Raw genomic sequence first — 25,688 nt, forward strand, 5'->3', positions numbered from 1 at the left:
TAATATTGCCATTAAATATATTTATGACAGTTTCACATTTGCAGTACATTGATAAGCTGCTGCTAACATCTGATTGAGCTCATTGAGACTGTAACTATGAATATGAATATCAGTTTCTGTGAGGACATATGCATCCCTTCCAGAAGTCATCTAACATTCAACAATGATAAGCCATGGTTTACAGGAAAACTTAGCCATCTTCGTCAGGCCAAATAGGATGCCTACAGAAATGGAGACAAGGTCTTGTACAATCAGGCCAAGAACACAACCTTTAACACCTCCAGTACCCCCCTCTTCCCCTCTCCTGCGCTCCAGATCAGTGAAGGTGATGTGCACCAGTCATGAAGTTGAAAAACTGAATCTAGCTTATCAGTTTAGTGTGACATTGAGGATTTTAATGTCAAACAGCCACTCCACCAACACTGGCACCCCTCAAGGTCGTGTTCTCTCCCCACATCAATAACTGTCTAGGTTGGCTCAGCTACAAAATTAGACATCAGAAGACTAAAGAGAACGCTGAAAGGATTATTGGTGTTCCCCTTCCCACCCTTCAAGAACTGTACATATACCGAGTGAGGAAAAGGGCTCAGAAAATCACTCTGGATCCCTCACATTCAAGTCATCCTCTTTTTGAACGTTTACCATCTGGCCGGCGCTACAGAGTCCCAAATACCAGCACAATTCATGTTAAATGTTCCCCCATTATCAATAATATACCACCAGGGGGCATCTCATTCTATTATATTCAATTCCATTCTATCATCTAGCACATATATTTCTTTTTTATCTATCTATCTATCTATCTATCTATCTATCTATCTATCTATCTATCTATCTATCTATCTATTTGTATTGGAAGCGTATTACACTAAATCAAATTCCTTATATGTGCTTATAAGTATAATTGGCAATGAAGCTCCTTCAGATTCTCATTCTAAAGTACAATCAGGCTATTTTTTCACAGGCTCTCATCTCCATATTTTTGACATGAAAATAGTTCTAAATAGTACTGAATGATCATCTGTAGCAGAAGTAATGCTATTTATTACTATGAAGAGATTTATTTAAGCTACAGTATATGCTCTGTAATAGTGCAGTATATGGTACACAATCTGCCTTAGCCAACTGAAACGCAGGAGGCAGTGTTTTACTGTCCAATCCCAGCATTAAGGGCAGGATTTGTCTAAATACGAGTGGGAAACAAAATCTTTTTCCAGAAGAACCTGTTTTGGCGTGAAGGAGAGTGGGCGGTCTCCTGCTCAGGACGCCGTTCCTCCATTCAATTACAGCTGGCACGCTGCATGGCGCACGAGTCTCGCCACATGAAGGTAAGAATATGACATTATTTACCAATGTTGTCGATTAAATTCGTTCACGGTGTTAGTATGTAGTTGCTACAAGAAAGGTAGCCGTCATCAACCAAATGTTTTTGCAATTATTTTTTCAAGTAACCGATCTGTAATTTAGCTGTAATATAAAAAGCTGACAGTTTTCCCCTACCCTTAGCCCAAAGCCCGAGTCATCACTGGATGCTAACATTCACTACAAATAACGATTTAATTAGCCCCTAAACCCGATGAGTCCATACCTGTGACATCTTAGTTCGCTGTGTAACAGGGTTTTGGATGTACATATATTAATATGTATATTACTACTCAAGTAACATATATTAATATCACAAACAAACCGTGACCTCAGAACGCCCCTGACTTGTTAAAAGACCCCACGGCAGGTAAACAGCGCGCGATTTACGCTTCTTTATATAAATTCACCTGTGTGTCTATAAAACTGCACGCGAGAAAATATCAACACCAACTACTCATCAAAATATCCGGTGCGCGTGTGCAACATGGTTTACGGTAAACGGGTTATTCAGCGCGTCATACATTTATTATCGAACAGTACAAAAATGTGTTAGGGAATAAACTAGCTAACACTAAAGGAAGCCTGAGTCTATATATTGCTTATTATGTTACAGTAAAGCCCGCAATATTGCGGTGAATAAAAAATAATTCATAATATATGTTAAATCACACTACATTCATAAGAATTTTGTTAACAAAATTTATAACGTCAGAAACTTAATACTTTACATTCAGACATCACACTGTCGTACAGATGAATAATTTGATTCTATATTTTCCGCTCAGCTTGTTTGAACTGTTCACCATCCTTGTGTTTTAACAAGTTTTACTTTAGTATTAAACTGTTATTTGTTATTATTTTAAATAAAAGTCTCTATTTGTCTTTCAGTTTGTATATACCTGCATCTCATCGCAGCAGTTTATAGACAGAATTCAAGACTTTTCCCTTTTTCATTGTCTTACATACTATTACATACACATTGGTTTTAATGGCACCCTAATGTAACATTTTAAGAGACCTACGACTAAGAGAATAACAGCACCAAATACCTTTCTGTAATTTCTATCAAAGTGGGAGACATTTGTAGCGGGTTCTGTCATTCCATGGTCCACATTTTATGCTTCTTTATATTCTTAGGTACAGGCAGCATTTTCAATGTTGACCACAGGTTTTCAGCAAAGATCAAACCCAAATGTTGAAATGTAGAAAAACAGATATTCCTTAATCATTTCTCTGAGGATACCTGTAAAATGTGGCTCATTGTCTTGTTGAAAGTTTAAATATCATAACGTCTGCAGTATCTTGGAATTTATTACAATTCATAATGCTCTTAATTCCCACAAGAGATCATGAAACCCAGGTTCATGAAAGTACAAAAACAACAAAATGTGCACAAAAACATTATGATAATATAGTGTAACATCTAAACACCTAGAAACAGCAAAAAAAATAATGTTATTTCACAGCTTGAAGCAGGTTCAAATTATGTGTTTTTTGGATAACTGTATGTGCCTTGTGTCTCTATTCTTTCATCTATATTTTAGCAGTAATAGAATACAACAATATTTTAAATAGAATTCTATGTCTAGTTACAGTTGAAACAGTGGATTTTCCACACTCGTTTTTCTCTGTGAAACCAGTAATCAATAGGCAGTGCTTAAAAAACAGAGGAAAGTTAATTTTCCTGTTCATTGATTTTAAATAAATGATCATAAACATCAAATAACAACATAAAAATTTAAAATTGAATAAAGAATTTTAACTTACTCAATGATATTGAGTTTATAATAAAATAATATTGGGATAAAATTCTGACAAACTAAGTGAGAAATCAAATGGAAGTTGTGTGTCATGGACCAATAAAACTGGATGCTAATATTAATTTAGGAACAGTATATTTATTTTAGCCAGATTCTGCATGCAAAGTTTATCCATGATTCTCCTCTCTGTGACACGATACAAATCATTTTAAAGCACAGATTTAAATCAGCCTTTTTTATTTATATTATTTTTCAGTCAAGTAGATTAGAACATTTATTTTCACTATTTTTCTTAATAATGGAACTTTTAGGGGAAATATAGGGGAAGTGTTATAGCTCCAGTGGTTAAGTCTCTGGGTTGTTGATCAGAAGGTCAGATCTCAAGTTCCAAAGCTGTAATATGTAAAGAAAGAATTTCACTGTGCTGTTATGTGACAAAATAAAGGCTTCTTCTATAAGTACAGCACATCCCACACATGATGTAAAAGAAAACATGCTTCATCAGACCAGGCCTCCTTCTTTATTCCATAGCTACATTGTCCAGTTCTGATATCCGCATGCCTATTTGTAGGTAAATTCAGTGGTGTAAAGGTGTCAGCATGGTGACTATGATTATAATGAGCTACCCAGCTTTATACACAACAAAATGTGATGCTCTGTGTGTTCTGACTTTTCTATCAGAGTCAGCATGAATGTTTACAGCATTTTGTGCAGTAGCTCTTCTGTGGGATCAGACCAGACATGCTAGTGCATTAATAAACAGGGTGAATTAACAAACCTTGGCCTCTGTGACACTGTCTCTGGTTCACTGTTACTTCAGAATAATATGACTCAAGTAAAAGTAAAAAGTAGACATCCAAATAATTACTTGAATAAGAGTAAAAAAGCTCTTGGTGAAAAAACTACTCAAGTTCTGAGTAACTGTTGAGTAACGTCTGATTTATTTTTTAACACAAGACAATAATCTTTAGGCAAATTATGTCTCATCCAATCAATAAAATAAATTTAAATTAATTAATTACAAAATAGCTTAAATTAAAATAATTCAGGTAAATTCAAGTACTAAATAAATAAAAAATAAAAAATAAATGCACAAGCAACACAAATTTCCAAACCTTTATACTTTTTTTTTTTACCAGGCAGAACTAGAAGGAGGCAGCCCATAAATTCTCATAAACTGTGTGTGTGTTTTTTTTTGTGTGTGTGTGTGTGTCTCCAGTGACAGAACAACAGAAGGAAACACACACATTTCATACCAGGCATGCTGAACAGAAAACTGCACACCGGTCAACATAAAACGTGTGTGTGTGTGTGTGTGTGTGTGTGTGTGTGTGTGTGTGTGTGTGTGTGTGTGTGTGTGTGTGTGTGTGTGTGTGTGTGTGTGTGTGTGTGTGTGTGTGTGTGTGTGTGTGTGTGTGTGTGTGTGTGTGTGTGTGTGTGTGTGAAAACATGCAGAAACAAACTATTTCACCAAAAAATCACTCAGTGACGTCACTATTGAACTTGACCGTCTGCATTGCTGACGGTTTGTGTTGCTAACTAACGCGTCCCGCTGCTCAGAGTGTGTATGGTAACGTGACGAGACTGCACAACGACGTTTGATTTGGTGAAACACAGTCACGTGGTAGAGCCTTAGCGGAAGTTTCTCTCTGTCAAAAAAATAAAACATTAAAATTGATGCGTAGAATACCAAAGAGGTAAAAAGAAAAGTAACGAGCTCATTGTAGTCTAACGTAGCGGAGTAAGAGGACAGTTTCTTCTTCACAAATCTACTCAAGTAAAAGTAAAAAGTATAGTGATTTAAAACTACTCCTAGAAGTATAATTTTTTCAAAAACTTACTCAAGTAAATGTAAAGTAGTAAATGTAACTCGTTACTACCCACCTCTGGTTGGTAATAACCACTGCACAACAGGAACTCCACACAAGACCTGCTGCTGCAACAATCTGACCCAGTTGTCTAACCATCACAGTTTGACTCCTACAGTCAAAGTCACACAGATAATTACACGTGCCCATTGTTCCTGCTTCCAACACATTAATTTTAAGAAATGACTGTTCAAACTGGTCTGTACAAGTAGTTTTTAAAACGCTATATAATATCAACTACTGGTTTATTACACATAGGGAATAGTCAAATAATCAATTAGCAAAATAAATAGTAATCGCTGCCCTCATTTATTATTTGCCTTTGCTATGAAGCTAGCTAATATGTTTTGATATTAGTTCCATTGACAGATCTGGTTAGCATGCTTGCATTTGTGAAGACCTCAGCTAACTCGCATTATTGTTCTGAAATGTTAAAATAGTTGAGATTTTCAAAGCTGCTGGTAAAATTTTAAATTGTGGTTATGGCCCTTTGGTCTCTCCTCAGCTGGTGGACTGCTTTGAACCCATTCCATTAAAACAATTGGACAGAAAGAAGACTTATCTAGAACCCTTTTTTCAATTATTTATGAAGTAATTAAAGTACTAGTTTATTTGTGTTGCATTGAGTCTCATGTTTCCTCATTTCCATTTGTGGTTAATTTTTAAAAAAGACCTCATTTAATGTGTAGTATTCTTGCATGAAAACAATTCTAAACTTAGAGCAGGAATAGTGTGAAAAGGTCACTTTGGTGTTTGTTAGCAGTGCAGGAATTATGTGAATGTTCCTAGTTAAACCCTGTTGTTGTTTAAACTTTGTTGTTTATTGCTGATCATGAAGTTGCATTTTAAGCCACCACTCAACAAAAAGCCCCAAACGTAATGGTTTTCTTTTGGAGATTTAGGCACCAAAATCTCTGTAGAGCACTAATCTAACCATGATTTTGGCTTGGCTGAGTCAGTTGCTTTTGAATTTTAACCTATTATATAATTATATTCGTTTATGGCATTATCATGGTGATGCCAGTGAAAGATGTTTTAAGGTGAATCATTTACCACACTGTTCTCTTTACTTCTTCACAGAGGCACTAGTGAGGATTCAATGGCCTGCCACTCACTGTTGTACTAGTCAAATAGTTGTGGTCATACTGATACACATATATCATGGGCGACATAGACCAGATGCACTTCACTGCAGTGGACTATGCTATCTTCGTGCTGCTCCTTGTAGCATCAACAGGCATTGGCCTGTTCCATGCATTTTCAGGGGGCCATCAGAGTACTACACGTGAGTTCCTGCTGGCTGATCGCAGCATGAGCTGCCTACCTCTCTCACTGTCCCTGCTTGCCACTTTTCAGTCGGCTGTCGCCATTTTGGGTGCACCAGCTGAAATTTATGCTTATGGCACACAGTACTGGTTCCTGGGCTGCTCCTACTTCCTGGGCCTGCTCATCCCAGCACACATCTTCATTCCAGTTTTCTACCGCCTGCATATTTCCAGCGCCTATCAGGTGTGTTCCTGACATCCTGTCTGCTCTATTTAAACTCTAATCTATTAATTTGCTTTAGAGCTTCATTTTAAAAAAAATATGTATAGTTGTTATTCAATTATATTCAGCTTTATTCAGGAAGTATTGTACTGTACTTCACTTTTATTTTTTTTGCCACATATTTTAATTGTAAGTATTGTATTCTTAAACCAGTGTTTCTTTCCGTTTAAACCAAATTCTCTAATGACGGCTATAACTCCAAAGCCCTTAGCTTGATTATATGGGGATGTGACATTTATGAACTAAATTAAATTTTTGAGGACAAAATAATTTCTACTAAATAATACACAAAATGTTAAATATGCTTCTCAGTTCTTTTTTGTACTTACAGAATTTACAAAAGCCTATCCCACTAAATCATATCCCCAGATATTAGGTTGTTTGAGGTTGTTAGAGATTCATGCTCACAGTACAAAGATACATGCTAGTTTAATAAGAAATTTGTTTGCCGCGTTTCCACACGTATGGTTTGGTTAATGTGTCCACATGCTAGTAATGATAAAATTCTGTTTTTGGGTTGTTATTCCTGGCTATTAAAATGTTAACAATACTTGCCATGTGTTAGTGATTGTCCAATTCAGTACTGTTTATATTATCATACTGGACAGCCAGATAGAAAGGGAAATTATTCTCATTCAGTAGTTGATCTGAGAATTTTCTGCACATATTTCAGGATCTCTCTGAGCCTCCTTGTGGGAGAATAGACACTGATTAATAGAAATGTCAAAACCCTGGACCTTTAAAACAACTCATGAGTGAAATGGCCATGTTTAATTTTATACTATTTGAACATAGTTCTTGTTTGTCGTTTATCTAATCTTATATTTTTTTTACTGCTCTTTCAGTATCTGGAGCTTCGCTTCAATAAAACTGTACAGATATGTGGCACCTTGACCTTCATCTTTCAGATGGTGAGTTGGGTTTGTTCTGTGTGAGCCAGTCAGGATTTGGAGCACTTTCTTATCTGACATATGTAATTAATCTTTTTGCAAGCTTGTGTTCTCAAGCACTTTCTTTCCTTATTTTCTGATTTAGTTTGTTTTTTTGGAAGCCTCTGAACTATGTGTTAAAATTATAGAGGGGAAAAAATCTGATTTATTCTAAGGATATATTTCATGAACGTGAATTTAATGTCTCGCTTATTTAATCCATAAATTGTTATCAATTGTTTTTAGTGGAATTAACCAAAAGCTACCTCAACTCTTCTACATTTTGTGTCCCTGTAGGTGATCTATATGGGAGTGGTACTGTATGCACCTGCACTTGCACTAAATGCAGGTAAATAAGTCTGTTCATAAAAAAACACTAAAAGATTGCTTTCAGTAAACTAAAAGATTACAAAGTAAAGTTAGTTACTAAAAAAACATTAGTGCAAAGTAAAGATGTTAACAATGAATTTATTACTAAGAACTTTTGTTGAGTTTTTTGTTTCAGTATGAATATGTGCAGCCATAGAATAGAAACACTTACTAAGTTATTGACTTTGTAGCAAAGAGCATGAGAATGAAGGTATTAATTCATTTGCCAGTAAATTTACTAATACCTGGTTTTATTTCCTGGTGTGTTTAGTAACTGGTTTTGACCTCTGGGGGGCTGTTCTGGCAATGGGACTTGTGTGTACACTCTACACAACACTGGTAAACATGACCATTATTCTCCAATCTAAAACTATATATTATAAACTATATATAATGTGTGTGTGTGTGTATATATATATATATATATATATATATATATATATATATATATATATATATATATATATATATATATATATATATATATATATATATATATATATATATATATATATACATATGTGTATATATATCCTATCAAGGCATGATAAGATTTTATTTTAGTAAACTAAAGGCCTTTGCTCATATAAGCCCCTTCTGATTCCAAATGATCAATTTTAGTGAGTATTTACACTGTTACATTAAAATCACATGTCACGTCAACCACCTATATATATATATATATATATATATATATATATATATATATATATATATATATATATATATATATATATATATATATATATATATCACACACACACACACACACACACAGTGGGGCAAATAAGTATTTGATACACTGCAGATTTTCCCAGTTACAAAAAATGGAGAGATCTGTAATGTAACTCAATCCAGAAAATCACATTGTGTTATTTTTAAATAATTACTTTTCATTTTATTGCATAAAATAAGTATTTGATACTTATAAAAAATAATAGAAAAATAAAACTTAATATTTAGTACAGAAACCTTTGTTTACAATTACAGAGGTCAGATGTTTCCCATAGTTCTTGCCCAGGTTTGCACACACTGCAGCCGGGATTTTGGCCTACTCCTCCACGCAGGTCTTCTACAGATTTTTCAGGTTTTGGGGCTGTCGCTGGGAAACACAGAGTTTCAGCTCCCTCCATAGATTTTCTGTTGGGTTCAAGTCTGGAGACTTGCTTGGCCACTCCAGGACCTTGAAATTCTTCTTGCGGAGCCACCCCTTAGTTGCCCTGGCTGTGTGTTTGGGGTCATTGTCATGCTAGAAGATCCAGCCTTGACCCATCTTCAATGCTCTTACTGAGGGAAGGAGGTTGTTGCCCAAAATCTCATGATACATTGCCTTATCCATCCTCCCTTCAATACAATGCAGTCATCCTGTCACCTTTGCAGAAATGCACCCCTAATGCATGATGTTTCCACCTCCATGCTTCATGGTTGGGATGGTTTTCTTGGGATTGTACTCATCCTTCTTCTTCCGCCAAACATGGAAACTTCAGTAAGTTTATACCAAAAAATTCTATTTTGGTCTCATCTGACCCTCTCCCATGCCTCCTCTGGATCATCCAGATGGTCATTGGCAAACTTCAGACTGGCCTGGACATGTACTGGCTTGAGCAGGGGGACCTTGATTTTAATCCATGAGGGTGTAGTGTGTTACTAATGGCAACCAATGAGACTGTGGTCGCAGCTCTCTTCAGGTCATTGACCAGGTCCTCCCATGTAGTTCTAGAATGATTCCTCACCTTTCTCAGGATCATTGATACTCCATGAGGCGAGGTCTTGCATGGAGCCCCAGCCTGATGGAGATTGACAGTCATCTTGAATTTCTCCAATTTTCTAATAATTGCCCCAATAGTTGTTGCCTTCTCACCAAGCTGATTGCCTATTGTCCTGTAGCCCATCCCAGCCTTGTGCAGGTCTACAATTTTGTCTGAATGATTGAGTGTATGGTCAGGTGTCTGTTACAGGTAACAAGTTCATACAGGTGCAATTAATAGAGGTAATAAGTGGAGGATAGGAGGGCTTCTTAAAGACAAACTAACAAGCCTGTGAAAGACAGCAATTCTTGCTGGTTGATCAAATGCTTATTTCATGCAATAAAATGGAAATTAATTATTTAAAAATCATACAACATGATTTTCTGAATTTTTTTTAGATTTTGTCTCTGAGTTGAGCTGTTCCTACGATGAAAATTACAGATCTCTCCATTCTTTGTAAGTGGGCAAACTTGAAAAATCAGCAGTGTATCAATTACTTATTTACCCCACTGTATGGCAATAGTAACTATGGTAAAATAATTATAATAATTATTAAGAAAATACAGTTTTAAAGTGAAAAGGAATTTTATTGGTTTTCTGATTTTAAAATGGCAACAGAAAAGTTTTTTTTTCTTATTGCACCAGTCATAACCTTCTTCATCTGTACAGGGTGGCCTCAAAGCAGTCATCTGGACAGATGTGTTCCAGACAATAGTGATGTTTGCTGGACAGCTGGCTGTGATTATAGTGGGCACCCATCAGGCAGGTGGAATTTCTGAGGTGTGGATGAAAGCCCAGAATGGCAGCCGCATCTCATCCATTGTGTGAGTCAGATATTTACTGTAAGCAGATTCACAGTAAAGGAAAATTCAGATACTGTTTGATTTTAATAAATACAATATCAATTAGAAGAAATTTCACTTTAGTCAAGTCAAGGAGCTTTTTATTGTCATTTCAACCATATGTAGCTGTTACAGTACACAGTGAAATGAGACGACGTTTCTCCAGGATCATGGTGCTACAAAGAGAGAGCTAAAGACTTAGTAAGTTAGTCCTACCACATAAAGTGCAACCTGGTGCAAACAGTGCAGGACAAGACAAAAAAACAGTTCAGGACAAAAGACAGTGCAAACAAAAAAAGGGACAATTACACAAAAGACATTACACAAAAGACAATAAACAGAAACAGCGCCAACCAGTGTACATACTGTATGTTCAAACAATATTGCGTGTGCAAAAATACTGGAATGAACACAATATTATAGCAGCAGTTACATGAGATATTGTAAAGTATTGTTCAAAACAGCAATCAACTGAAATGTGAGACAGCATGTGCAAAGAGCAAAAACAGTGTGCAAAACAGCATGTAAACAGTTTGATGGATTTATATTGGAAGAGTGTGTATATGGTACAGGTCTGTGCAGTCCATACAGTTGATGTGTGTTGTGCTCAGATGGCCATAAGCAAAGTTCAAGAACAGAATATAAAAAACTTAAAAGAATAGTGTAGATGTTCAAGATTATAGGTAGAAGATTTTTAGTCCAGTAGATTCCTTTTGTATTGTCCTTTCTGTCACTCTCTTCTCAGGCTGAACCCTGACCCCTTGGAGAGGCACACATTTTGGACACTGGCTGTTGGGGGCATCTTCCTCATGCTGGCACTCTATGGAGTCAACCAAGCTCAGGTCCAGAGATACCTTAGCTCCCGTTCTGAAAGAGAGGCCATCATGTCAGTAATACCAGCCTCATTTTAGTATGTGATTATGTAGAAATTAATGAATTAAAAACAGTGTGTCTGTGTTTTAATTATAGGTTTTCAGTAAAGTTCCTGGCTTTCATATCTGTCTATTTTTCACAGGTCCTGCTATGTGGTGTTTCCATGTCAGCAAATAGTCCTGGCACTGGGTTGTCTCATGGGACTGGTCATGTTTGCTCGTTATGGTGAAGACAGTCCTTTGGATAAGGGCTACGTCAAGACCAATGACCAGGTCAGACTCTGTCTGACATTTTTTCCTGTCATATTTCTAAAGGATGCGTTTCATGGTCTTTTTTTATATCATTTCATAATGCCCCAGTAGCTTTTAGGAGAATACTTTTTTTAAATCTTCATAGCTGCTTAAAGTAACTTAAACTTAACATAATTTTATTAAAATTTGTTAAACTGCCATATAAATAAAATTAAATAAAGAACATGTAAACTAATTTTTTTTGTGGTAAGACTTTGATGTTTTGTCTTATGAGTTTTTCTAATTAAGCACTTTAATGAGTAACACTGTTATTAACTATTTGTATTGTCCTACTACTACTAGATATTAAAATAGCACAATATTGTTTAGCATTGTGCTAGAGAAATGCTTTTAAATTCTCTTTCGCTAGATGGTGCTGTATTTTGTGATGGATGTGCTCAGAGACCTTCCTGGTTTGCCTGGACTGTTTGTTGCTTGTCTTTTTAGTGGGGCTCTCAGGTAAAGACCTAATATTTAATGCATTCCTTAATACACATATATTTGGTGCTTATCTGTGATCATTTCTTTTTTCTTTATTCTTACTGCAGCACAATTTCATCTGCTTTCAACTCCCTGGCAACGGTTACCATGGAAGATCTAATCAAGCCCTATTATCCTGGCATGACGGAGGCACGAGCCACACTACTATCTAAAGGGCTCGGTGAGCAGCACTTTAACTCTCTCAGCCACAGGAGGTCACAGTAAACACACAACTTGTATTTTAAATTTATTATATAAAATGCAATTGTGTACTTGCACAAGTGCAAGAGTAATGGTAATTTTTGCTGGTCTTCTCTGACCCTCTGTGGGCTTAACTTGGATCCAGGCTATTCAATTGGTGGCCAAGGTAATTGGTGTCCTAGTAGCCTAGTATTAGTAGTCTACAGTTATGAATTGACGCGTGTCTGTTCTATTCAGCACGAGCTGCAGTCGCAGCACAGAGCAGGAGTCATGTGAAGTTAGGCGAGTGGCGTGAGCAGCCTCTCCTGTGAGACACGATGACTGACAGACAAATAATACTAACTTTTACTAATAATACTTCAGTTTTTTTCACAAAATCAGAAATTTGGTGAAATATTAACCCTACTCTACCAGCCTAGCTCTATTTACTGTACATGTTCAAATCGTCATTCTCGCACATGAATGCCATTAAAACGAGTAATAACCCAGCGCAGCACCCGCACCACTGTATGTCTATTGCACTGACAACATATACACACGATTTCACTGCTCTGGCAAGATCTAAAAATGTCAGCCTAAATGTTTGCCAATTATTGAAATGACAGTTGTAGTTTAAACAGGCGTACTAAAATAATTTATTTTGATGAAAAATACAATGAATATAATGAATATATTTTACGTATTGTGAACTTTTTTGAGCACTTAAGTCTCAGTAAAGTGAATGTGATATGCTGATTTACCCATTTGAATGTAGAAAAAAGCTGACTTGATTTTAAATATAGGAAAAAAAAGCTTATTTGAGTGTCCTATGGTGGAAAAATACAACATATGGGCTCCTATATTGTTGCTGTGCCATTACTCACACTGCAAGCTATATTTCTCCGGCACCTTGTTTGCGATGCTTTCCGTGATCTGGCCCATGACACACTAATTAAATAGCCCTGCTTTGATCTTTCAGAAGTGGGAAGACGTGGAAGCTTAAAGTTGTTAAACTTTGAAGATGCTGTGCAAAGAGGGTCACAGGAACACTCATCATATCTCTCTGGAAAATAATCAGCCTTGAAAACCATATGGCAGGCACTTTAGACATCAGCTTAAGTTACAAACATAAAAAATACAGTACTGATGATCATAAACATACTACAAGAAGACTGGATAACTACACAATTTCAAAACAACATTTATTTTGGGCCTGAGTATAAATAGCCTGTTGTGATTCATTATTGTTCACATGCATCCAAGCAGCAAAATATTTTGTAATGTTTTGTAGTATTTTTATGTGGTTTACCACTTTGGGGTTGTAAAATGTTATACAAAATAACATCAGTGTATGTTTTTAATCACGGTTTTGAAGAACCTTTGCTCTGTTTCTCAGCTCTTGGCTATGGACTGGTGTGTCTGGCTATGGCTTACATCGCTTCTCTAATGGGCTCTGTGTTACAGGTATGGACTATTCCATTTATGTATAATAGCTATTTGTAAATACTGTAATACAACAATAGTCATGTGATCATGTTACAATCATATTTCTGTGCCTATCAATTTAGATGGGTTTTTGGCAGTTTTTGTACATACTGAAAATTATAAGGGGAACACGGTGGCTCAGTGGTTATCACGTTCGCCTCACACCTCCAGGGTTGGGGGTTCGATTCCCACCTCCACCTTGTGTGTGTGGAGTTTGCATGTTCTCCCCGTGCCTCGGGGGTTTCCTCCGGGTACTCCGGTTTCCTCCCCCGGTCCAAAGACATGCATGGTAGGTTGATTGGCATCTCTGGAAAATTGTCCGTAGTGTGTGTGAGTGAATGAGAGTGTGTGTGTGCCCTGTGATGGGTTGGCACTCCGTCCAGGGTGTATCCTGCCTCGATGCCCAATGAAGCCTGGGATAGGCACAGGCTCCCCGTGACCCGAGTAGTTCGGATAAGCGGTTGAAAATGAATGAATGTCCTTTTGTCTGTTAAATAAAGGTCCAGGTAAATTAACTAATTACAGCTTATAGTTTTTGTAGCATTTGTTTATTTATTTATTTCAATTTTTTTTTTTTTTTTTTTTTTTTTATGCATGGCCGGCATTGACCTTTTAAATTTATGGGTATAGCATCGCAGTAGCTATGGAAGTCTGATAGAATAATTTTGTCTTATTGCCTGACATTTAATGTATTGATGTCCATGTATGATGTCTATGTGAAACCCAAGAACCTGCCTGAAGGAGTAATTAGTAGTAGTAGTTCGGATAAGTGGTAGAAAATGTATGAATGAATGAATGAAATGAAAATTCTATTCAGTTTATTTGTGTAGCATGATTAACAATTGACATTGTCTCAAAGCAGCTTCACAGATGCATTTAAAATCTAATCATGTGTAGCTCTGTCTTTTTCATCTTTCCCATTCAGACTAGCATTTCTTTTTACATTATTTGCATGATTAGACTGTAACAGGCAAATAAATATTTTTTGTCTGATCACTGTTTTAGTGGGCTTGCTCTTCGATCATTTCAATTGTATTTTATTTTCTGGTTTACTTATGCAGTTCTACAGCATAATTATACCAAAGCATGTTTGAATACTCCATTCCAATTGGTTAGATGGTATGCATATGTATAACTACTTAGACATTTAGCACTAGCTGTAACATATACATTTTATAAGTTTATATTAATGTGCTTATCATTGTTTCGATAGTAACAAATCATACACAGCAACTTTTTTTACAGTGGACCCTCCAAATAATTTGAACAAAGAAAAATGTATAATTGTTAACTGCTATTTGTAAGGATTCCATTGTTATTGCTTTGCATTTTGGTATTTTTGTTTGTTTTCCAGTCTGTCGTGTTATACAAAAAAATGTACTCTGCTGGCATGTCATTTGTGTTCTATTCTTTACATTCCTTATGAACTGAATATGTAATGGTAAATGGTATGTAATGGTTTGTTTTAATGCAATCTTACAACAATGTACACTATAGTAAAAGTTTAAAAGAGATAAAATGATAAAAGCAATTCTAAAGTGTTCAAAATCTCCTCTGTAATGTAAACTGCATGCCTTACTTTGTCTTACTTTCTTACTTTCATGTGATCCTTTCAGGCAGCACTCAGTATTTTTGGGATGGTTGGTGGACCTCTTCTTGGCCTCTTCTGTCTAGGCATGTTCTTTCCTTGGGCCAACGCTGTTGTAAGTGAATTGTTGCTCTCTAAAAGTAGAAACATTTGCCTCACTGAAGCATTAATATACTTAAGCAATATTACACAAGCAAGAGTGCTCTTGTACTGAATATCAGCACAGCTGTAATTGGGCTCTAGGTACAAGGCTGTACGTAATCACAGCCATGGTGATATTCAGTACAACAGCATGATTGTAAGTATGATATTGCAATGTTCATTTTATACAACAGATCTAAACATAAGAACTTTATAAGGAGTAAATTACATAAAATGGTAGCTAGATCGAGCATTGTGTTTATCATGCCAACACAAAGACTGAGGCACCACCCAAAACTAGTGTAGTAATGTTTCTATGTATTAAAACAGACAAATTGACTGAAACAGTGAAATGTTCCAGTGGTTTTATAAAAACATCAGCACACTTTAAACACTGGTCGTCCAATCCCCGCAGTGGACCACTACTATAAATAACAATAAAACAATATTAAGAAGAAAAACTGTTAACTAACATTAAACATAAAGGTGATAGATGATGTCAAATCTACATCATATACAACATTGTAGATGATGGATAAACAAAAGTAGCAGAGCTCATTAAAACATTTGCTTTATAGAGGATGTGCAAAACCCAGGCATATGTGTTTGTGTACATTTCCAGGGAGCAGTGACTGGCTTGGTATCAGGACTGATTATGGCTTTCTGGATTGGAATTGGCAGCTTCATTTCCCGTATGGAAGTACCAGGAACACCCATATTTAACACCACAGTCCTTCATGACACAAGAAACACAACTGCTATCATGACTACAGTTATTACTTCCATCACATCAAAACCCAAGTAAATATAATGTTCATGTGTTGGGTTCTTTAGCATGTGAAATCTCTTCTTCTACCTTTGGCTTTTTCCATTGGGGTCACCACAGAGAATCACCTGTTGGGTCAGTTAGCTGTATGGTCTGGTCTTTGTCAGCAATCATTTGAAGACTTTGACAGGAAGGAACTAGTATTGGGTCTGTGGTGAACTCAAAATTTGCGCTGACCCATTATTTCCTCAGAAGCTCTCGGTTGCACAATTGAAAACTATTGTAGAAATTGCATTATTTACATTTATATTATGTACGGTCCAGTGTCACCCAAATGAGCATGGGTTCATTTCTGAGCTTGGTTCCTCCCAAGGTTTCTTCCTCAAATCATCTCCGCGAATGTTTCTTCACCCCCGGCTTGCTCATTAGTGATAGATGTTAGAGACGTTATAGTATTTTAAATTAATATTTTTAGATGACTTGTATGTATGTAGGTCTGCATTTATTTATTTATTTTTAGTTTTTGTTCTGTTTCTCCTCTCTCGGTACCCTGTCATACGCTTTCTCTAAATCCACAAAGACGCAGTGCAGCTCCTTCTGACCATCTCTGTACTTCTATCATTAACATTCTCAGAGCAAAAATTGCATCAGTCATGCTCTTTCTGGGCATGGAGCCATACTGCTGCACTCAAATATCCACTTCTTTTCTTAGCCTAGCTAAGTACTACTCTTTCCAATAGCTATTATTGTGTCTCTCATCGACTTTATACCTCTGTAGTTGCTACAAGTCTGCACATCACCCTTGTTCTTAAAGATCAGCACAAGAACTCTTCTCCATTCCTCAGGCATCTAGTCACTTTCTAAAATCCTGTTGAACAATCTAGATAGAAACTAAAGTGCTGTCTCTCCAAGACACCTCCACAGGTATGTCCTATGGACCAACAGTCTTTCCACTCTTGATTAGCCTCAGAGCCTTCCACACGTCGTCCATTCCAATCTTTACTATTTCCTGCTCTACAGTATTCACCTCTTCTTCCTGTCTTTTCCTCTCCTTTTCCTCATTCATCAGCTCCTCAAAATATTCCTTCCATTTTCTCTGCACACTCTCCTTGCCTGTTAGCACCTTTCCATCTCTGTCTTTAATCACCTTTGTCTTCCTGACCACCAGAGACATCTTGCACATCACCATCTGATGCTTTCTGGATACACTTTCTCCTACCACCACCTCATTCTACTATAATGTAGTCTACCTACTTACTCCACTATTATATGTCCTACCTCCACTCTGACTATGTTCCTCTCTCTTCTGGAAATAAGTGTCATACATTCATTTACTACATCCATTTCCATCCAGCCATTTCCTCCCATCTGGGAATTCTTTCTATCACCTCATCTAAATCACACCAGAATCTCGCCTTGTGTTCTAATTTACAGCCTACTTGTGGAGCATAAAGATTGACCACATTCCATATTTCCCCTTCAATTCCTAACTTCAAACTGATTACTGTCTGATACTCTATTCACCTCTAAAACACCCTTTACAAACCCTTCAGGATCACACTGACCCCATTTCTCTTCCTATACACACTATAATAAAACAGTTTGAATACCCCTCCAATACTTTGTACATTGCTCTTTTTACACCCGGCCTTCTGCATACAGCATATCTACCTTCCTTCTCTCCATTACGTCTGCCAGCTCTCTACCTTTCACTGTCACTGTACCAAAGTTGAGTCCATTTTCTCAGACCTGTACTCCTGCCTTTGCTCTTCTCTCTCTGTCTATGAACCTTTCTCCATCTTCCTCTTCCTTGACCAACAGTAGTCTAGTTTCTGCTGGCATCATGTAGGTCAACAGTGCAGTTGGCAGTCGTAGTTAACCCGGGCCTCGACCGATCCGGTGTGGTGTGGATTTGCCCCATTTTACGCTGGATTCCCTTCCTGACGCAACACTCTCTATTTATCTGGGCTTGGGACCATTATATAAGTCACTGGCATACAACCCCTATAGCTAGATTTAACATGTGAAGTCTATTTTTGTATAATCATTTCATTGCAAATCATTGCAGTTTATAGCAGGCTATTTTTCAAACATAATATTATTAGTAAACATTATTCGTTTTTTTGTTTTGTGTGGTTTTGTGATGGAACATTTACAGTTCTTTCACAGTTATAATATCTATGTAGACATTTACCGGGGGCGGTTTATTAACTGTATTTACCCAATTCTAAGTTTATTTCTAATTTATAAGGTAAGCATGTTTTTACCCTGTTGTCCAGTTTTAATACAAGGTTCTTCAACTGAATTAAGTTCATTGAACTGAATGAGATTTTCTTGTGAGTTAAGATTTAAAAAATAACCCAGTACTGTGTCTCTGTAGGCCCAGTGGACTGCAAGCCCTCTATTCGTTGTCCTACATGTGGTACAGTGCTCACAACTCAGCCACAGTTGTAGTGGTAGGACTGTTGGTCAGCTTTCTCACTGGTATGTGAAACTGTTTACATAATTTATTACATTCTAGGATAAATGTTATTGGTTATATATTTTCCAATAAATATAACAACTATAGAGATACAAATACAATGTATGTACTTTATCCTATAAGAAAACCCACCTAAAAAGCTACATTAATGTTTGCAAAATGTCACAGCTACTGTAAATTAAAGAGGTGTTCCAGACTTTATTCAAAATCGCTTGATTGACTTTTTGCTATGAATCCCCCTAAAGTTAATCCATAATGACAAAGTGAAAACATGTTTTAGTAAATATAAATAATTAGAATTTTAGACCAGATTGAGATCAAGTGCATCCTGGTTGCTTCGATTATCTTCAGACGTCACAAGAACTTAAATATGGTCCACCATATTCCGATGACTGGACATCATTTACAAAAGAAGTACAGTATTTTCCGCACCATAAGGCGCACCGGAATATAAGGCACAGTGTCAATTACGGGTCTATTTCTGTACTTAACCCATACAGAAGGCGCACCGTATTATAAGGCGCACCGTATTATAAGGCGCACCGTATTATAAGGCGCATGCTAAAACATACGGTCTACAAAAAAGGTAACTGAAGCAAAACAGTGAGTTTAGTTGAACTTTATGCTACTATTTAACAACACACATTATTTTTTAATCAATCTTCTCCCACAAATCCATCAAAGTCCTTATCTACTGTGTCTTCTTAACTTGACGCAGTACATTTTCTTGCTTCCTCCACTTCCGAACCATAGATACATTGATGTTGAATACTTTCAGCTGCTCTATTCCCATTTACAGCCGCGTAACTGATAGTCTGTAGTTTGTATTTGCCTCGTAAGCATCTGATTTTTATTGGCAGATGGCAAACCCACTTAAGGTGCATTTACCGCCAACTACTGGACTGGAGTGTGGAGCGCATAATTGTTAGGAAGAAACAAATGTTGTTCTGCAACATACCGGTAGTTATACTGTACCTACCGGAGGCGTGGCGAAGGTAAGCGTACGTACTGTACGTATTACGTAATGTTCTCTGATTGGTTTATCGCTGCCAGCATACGTAGTGTATGCTGTATGTGTCAGCGGGAAACGGTCCGACAGTCAACCAAGCGGAGCGCTTACCAAAGTCACCCAGCATTTTTACAGATTTTGGAACTCGGTGCACACATAAGGCGCACCGGGTTATTAGTGCATGGCCAATTTTTGAGAAAATTTAAGGCTCTTAGGTGCACCTTATAGTGCGGGAAATACTGTATACAATGCCTGACTAAAATAAAGTCACACATCCATGTTTTGTTGGACTGCCCTTTGCTTTGATTCTGGCACATATTCTGTGTGACATTGTTTCGATAAGCTTATGCAATGTCACATTTATTTGAGTTCCACCAAATTCTTACCAAGATCTTGTATTGATGTTGGGAGAGTTATCCAGCACATCCCAAAGATTCTCACTGGTGTTAAGTTCTGGACTCTGTAGTGGCCAGTCCTTGTGTGAAAATGATATTGCATGCCCTCTGAACCACATTTCCACAATTTGAGCCTAATGAATCTTGTCTTTGTCATCTTGGAATATGCACATTCCCTCAGGGAAGAAAAAAATCCATTGATGGATATACCTGGTCATTCAGTATATACATAGTATATACAGAATGCCTCATTTGTTTGGGCACATAATGTTTCTAAACCAAGACCTGACCAACTGAAGCAAGCCCAGATCACACACTGCACCAGGGATGATGGGTACATCACTTCATCCACCTCCCATTTTTCTGACCACATTTCTTCTTTGAAGGTGATGTAACAGGGTTACCTGTTACCTGGTTTTCATACTCTCCACTAGGGGGCAGAAACCCCAAGTATTTAACCAGGTAGTAGAGTAGAAGAAGGGAGATTTGTTTGGAAGAGGGAAGCATGGCTTTGCTTTAGTTCCATTGAATTATATCTTTTGAGAAATAATTATTTTCTGATTGAGAAACTTTGTTTCCAGTTCAATTTTATAAGTTTTGTTTTTTCATATGTTAATTGTAATTTAATCTGTTTGATTTGCATAATTTTGAATGTGAGCTTTCTGGTTAATGTTAGGTCTGTGTTCTGTTGTAGATGGACTTTTTGTATGCTACTATATATTCTGTTGGGATCTGCATGAATTGTAAAGGCTCTACTTTCATGGACCACAAGAACATTTCCTAATGAAGTGCTAGTGTTGCTTTTGCGTTGAGGATGATCGGTATCCCGAGTACAAGGATCTGACTTTGTGGGCTTTTAATTGTGGATTACTTGAACATTTGCATGTGCAGGGTTTTCATCATAATAGGGATGGGATTTTCTGATATGAAACATTGACTGACTGGTGTAACCATCCTCTGCTGCCAATATTCAAAGAGTTGTTTGTCTATAACTTTGAATTCTCATGTTCCATTGTTGTTTGGGTTTTTTTGTTGTTGTCATAATCATTCTTGTCTGAAACCTGATATCATTATCAAAGGATTTAAAAACCTATTTTTACACATTGTTGTTTGTGGTAATTCCTGGGAAATACATTAAAATTAACGTTGGTGTAAAATTAGTAGTTGGTAGCCCCGCCCCATTTTTTCACATGTATTGCTACCTGCCTCTGTAGGGGGCGGGGGTTATATAATTGGCGCCCGAACAGGGACTTGACCAACATAAAAAAATTTCCCAGTGATTGTCACAAAAAAAACCCCAAACACAACGATATGGCTAGTCAGGAAGCATTAGGTGGGGATGAGTCCGTACCCGATCCAGATTTTTCATCTGTACCATTCAGCATGCCCAGAGAACCACTACAGGAGCTGATTAATACTTTCAGTGACTTGTATATTGATTCAGAGGAGGAGAATAAGGAAGTTATTGGGGGGAATCTCCTACCAGATGACCAGGTTTTGCCTCCACGGCCTCCACCAGACAACGGTGAGGAAAATGCACCTAACACTTCCAGTGACGTGTCAGTTATGCTAGAAAGGCTCACGGAACGCTTCGCCTCTCTTGAGGAGCAGCTCACCAGCATCAGTCAACGGGTGAGTGAACAGGTTACCGTCACTGATTTTGAGTCACAATGCAAAGCCACTGAAGACAAATTGTTATACCGCATAGACCATGAATGCAATAGAGTGGGAAAGTATGTAGAGCTCCTTATTCAGGATCTTGGTCAGTCGGTACTGGATTGTTTAAAGAGAAGAGATCACCAACTTGAACAGAGATTACAATCTCTTTGGCCGTCAACATCCACTCCAGTTCAACCCACGAATACCAATACTGTTCGCATCACTGAAAGATCAAACCTACAGTCTTCCGTCTAATACTCTTCCAGTTATGGACAATTCATCTGTAAATCCGTACGTACCAATGCCAGTGAGATTGGATTAGGAGCAGTTCTAGCACAAGAATCTGCAGGAGGAGAACATGTTATAGCATCTGCATCCAGACTACTGAGAGGGGCTGTAAAGTCCTACTCTGTAGCAGAGAAGGAGTGTTTGACAGTGGTGTGGGCAGTAGAGAAGTGGAGACCATATCTAGAAGGGCGACTGTTTGAAGTAGTAACTGATCATGCAGCACTGACTTGGGCTTTTCAGCATCCAAAACCATCATCACGCCTCGACTGGTGGACTATACGACTGCAAGGGTTTCATTTCACAGTCAAATATAGAAAAGGTCAGTGTAATGTGGTACCCGATGTACTATCTAGGGTTCCCAGTCTCACCATTTCTCCTAACATCATTGCAGTCACGCAAGCTTCCAATTCTTTTGTGCCATCAGTCTCCATGCCAGTGGATCTCCCACAGATAGCAACTGCACAGGAAAGTGACTTAGAAATACAGGAACTGATCTCCAAAATCACAACTCGGGACTCGGAAGATACATCACGATTGCGGTACGTAATAGAAAATGGGTTTCTCTTCCGTAGTGTTCCAGATGGACGAAATGGTCAGAAACTTGAAAATTCCATCCAGTCATCGGGAAGCTTTCCTTCAGTATGCACATGACAATCCATTAAGTGCTCACCTAGGTAAGCTGGAGACCTTGCTCAGACTACTGGATACGGTATACTGGCCGACAATCAGAGCTGATGTTTGGAAATATTGTAAAGAATGCCAAGTCGGTCAAAAATACAAACCATTCTTGTCAAGATTATCTGGTCATCTACAGTCTACCCCCATTGTTGAACCTGGTTATATGATGGGCATTGATCTTATGGGACCGTTTCCAAAGAGTGTCAAGCAAAATGAGTATTTATTTGTTATCGTGGATTATTGCTGCAAATGGGTGGAGATGTTTCCTCTGCGATCTGCAAAGACTCTTTAGATAGTCCGAGTTCTGGTAGAGGAGATATTTACCAGATGGGGAACGCCAGCCTGTCTAGTCTCAGATCGTGGTGCACAATTCACCTCTAAACTCCTGGGCCTGGTATGTAAACAGTGGGACATCTGTCAAAACTCACGACGGCATACCATCCCCAAACTAATCTGACTGAGGGGGTCAATCGAAACTTGAAAATGATGATTGCCTCTTATGTCGGAGATCGTCATAAGTTGTGGGACAGATGGATCGCCGAGTTTCGGTTTGCTATCAATACCGCCTGGCACGGGTTTACACCTGCTGAAGTGGCACTGGGACGTAAATTAAAAGGTCCAATGGAGAGAGCTCTTCATAAACCGCCTGACCCCCATAACCCTGCATATTCGATCCTTGACAGACAACAGGAACTTATTACCTTATAAAAGACAATGTGAGACTGTATGTGGGTATGGACGCATCTTTTATCTAGAGCTGATGAAGGTTTTATGGCAAAGCTGTCCGCCAAATGGAAAGGAGCAGCAAAAATTAAGAAAAGGTTGGGGCCTGTTAATTATTCGGTTTCTTTTATCTCAGATCCAGATAGTACTGAAATGTATCGTGCAGAATCTTAAGAGTTGCCATGGCTATGACCAATCCCTTTCTGAGGGGAGGGGTATGTAATAGGGGTTATAGTGATGGTTCAACACTATCCTTCCAGGTTTTGATAATGTGTTGTAGCACTTACCTGTAACCTAAATTAAGTAGTTTCAGCAATCTCCTTAGTTACTTTGTTTGCTTGATGCAGGCCAATAATTTAACCCTTCTGAAGAATAACACCTTTTCCATGACCATAGGACAAATCGATGAGTAAAAGGCATATGGCAGGAATTAAAAGGAGTCGGATGGTCTGAAAAGACTCCCATTTGCTACTGTACATTTAGTGAAAACCTGGTTAATACCAGGTGTGGAAAGCATGTAGAGATGCAACTGTGAAGACTTGAAGCTTGTAACTGCTTCTATGAATAGAGTCTCTGGGATATAAATTCATATAAATATTTAAATTTTAAAACAATTGGAAAAAAGTCCAAAAATACATTGAAGAAGTAATAGTGTGTTCTTTCTGGTGTATATAGTATATAAATGAAGGTAATTGTATATCTGAATGCACTTCTACTCGTTCCTTATTATCAGGACCTTGGAAGGAGAAGGACTTGACCCCAGGTACAGTTTACCCCGTGTTGGGAATGCTGCTTTTTTTTCTACCTGAGCGCTACAGGGAGAAGCTTTGCTGTGTTACTCCTCTGGATCACAAGGTAAGTTTACCAAGCTAACACTCTCCCTTACAAAGTCTTGCTATAGTCTTAATTTAATCCTTGTATCAAATGAAAACCGAGAGAATATTTATCATACTGAAGATCAAGTCCATCCTGAAAGATTTGCATATTATGTTTTATTAATTTATAATGTGCCCTTTCACAGCACACTGTGGTTATTGCAAATAGTTATATAAAGCACACTAAGTCTGCCTTATACAAGTGATTTCCCAAATTATTTCTCTTCTAGTGTAACTGTGCTATGTTCCTCTGTGAAGTGTCACAAAAATTACAGCAACAAGCAACATATTGGCAACATCGTAAGCAAAGCACTAAATATATACCAAATCTAATATAAATACACATGTTTAATGAATTTCAGGGTGGACTTTTCCTATAACACAGGCATTATTGAAGCGGGTTTTTCAAAGTATCCTGAGACAAAGAATGAATTCTATACAAGCATAGAGAGTTTTGAAACAACAGGGATACAAATGGCCAAAAAGCTAACCAGAAACAAAAACAATTGAGATTGTTGTAACTAAGTTCTTGTATGCTGGAGGTACTGAAAAAATTGCTGTATTTTCTAAGACAATTTTCCATCTATTTTGCATATGCAATCCCAGGCTCTGAACAGACAGCCGTATGAAAACAGACCGAAAGAGTCCAGCATTGTCCAAATTCAGGATGAACACAAGAACGAAGAGGAGGAGTCCAAAACCTCAGAGGTCTCTTGCAAGCTGGTGAATGTGGAACAGGAGACAGCTTTGTGATTTTTCCCCTAAATCCTTTATATAACACATGCTCAAGGCCATATTTATTGTCTCATAAACCAAACAATTATGACCATCATGATGTCAGAAAAGTCTGTTTCTATATAGGTTAACTGTTCAGGTGTAACATTACACAATTATATGTTACGTTGATAACGCAATACTAACAAATTTAGCACTAAACTCACATAGGAGGATGTGTGTGGATTGCACAATTTCTGTATAAATAGATAAATATGACATGATGTGATTTGACCAATTAAGTAAACAGTCTCAACATTTGCATGTTTCTTAGAAAATAAAGACCAAGGTCAAAGTGGCTAGCAAAAATATATTAACAGAACAAAAGGCACATCTTTATACCTGATCTGGTTTATTTGAAATATGGTCCCTAGACAAAAATCAGTAGCTTGTGCCATTTCTTTAAACACTTTTAATAACTGCAAAAATTGTCATGTTTGGCTAATACTTCCAATTTTTGGTGTTTCAGTATGGTATTTTGATGGGACATGAAGCAATTGACAACAATTCAAGAATTGAGTCTGGAAAATGACTGACAAATACAGTTGTAGTTATCTTAGTCCAGGTGCCTTT

General features: G+C 37.4%; 1 protein-coding gene across 2 annotated transcripts; it reads left to right on the forward strand.

Moving 5' to 3' along the window:
- Positions 1 to 1,173: 1,173 nt before the first annotated feature.
- On the forward strand, positions 1,174 to 25,413 carry slc5a6a (solute carrier family 5 member 6a). 2 transcript variants are annotated; one of them, XM_027154214.2, is made up of 16 exons: positions 1,174 to 1,328; positions 6,074 to 6,502; positions 7,387 to 7,452; positions 7,768 to 7,819; positions 8,111 to 8,178; positions 10,257 to 10,411; positions 11,175 to 11,315; positions 11,445 to 11,574; positions 11,963 to 12,051; positions 12,141 to 12,253; positions 13,649 to 13,716; positions 15,354 to 15,440; positions 16,089 to 16,267; positions 18,613 to 18,716; positions 24,200 to 24,321; positions 24,948 to 25,413. In XM_027154214.2, the coding sequence occupies exons 2-16, from the start codon at positions 6,155 to 6,157 to the stop codon at positions 25,092 to 25,094; spliced, it is 1,869 nt and encodes a 622-aa protein (XP_027010015.2). In that variant the 5' UTR covers positions 1,174 to 1,328; positions 6,074 to 6,154; the 3' UTR covers positions 25,095 to 25,413. The 2 variants fall into 2 exon arrangements, with proteins under 2 accessions (XP_027010015.2, XP_027010016.2); XM_027154215.2 differs by lacking the exon at positions 1,174 to 1,328 and having other exon boundaries at positions 6,107 to 6,278; positions 6,404 to 6,502.
- Positions 25,414 to 25,688: the final 275 nt, after the last annotated feature.

Source organism: Tachysurus fulvidraco, chromosome 16, assembly GCF_022655615.1.
Source record: "Tachysurus fulvidraco isolate hzauxx_2018 chromosome 16, HZAU_PFXX_2.0, whole genome shotgun sequence".
Taxonomy (NCBI): domain Eukaryota; kingdom Metazoa; phylum Chordata; class Actinopteri; order Siluriformes; family Bagridae; genus Tachysurus; species Tachysurus fulvidraco.

Bases quoted from the DNA above. Each gene is read 5' to 3' on its own strand.
- slc5a6a (XM_027154214.2), top strand. From the start codon at position 6,155: ATGGGCGACATAGACCAGATGCACTTCACTGCAGTGGACTATGCTATC. The intron at 12,254-13,648 runs GTGAGCAGCACT...TCTGTTTCTCAG, and splicing joins ACTACTATCTAAAGGGCTCG to CTCTTGGCTATGGACTGGTG. The intron at 18,717-24,199 runs GTATGTGAAACT...CCTTATTATCAG, and splicing joins GTTGGTCAGCTTTCTCACTG to GACCTTGGAAGGAGAAGGAC.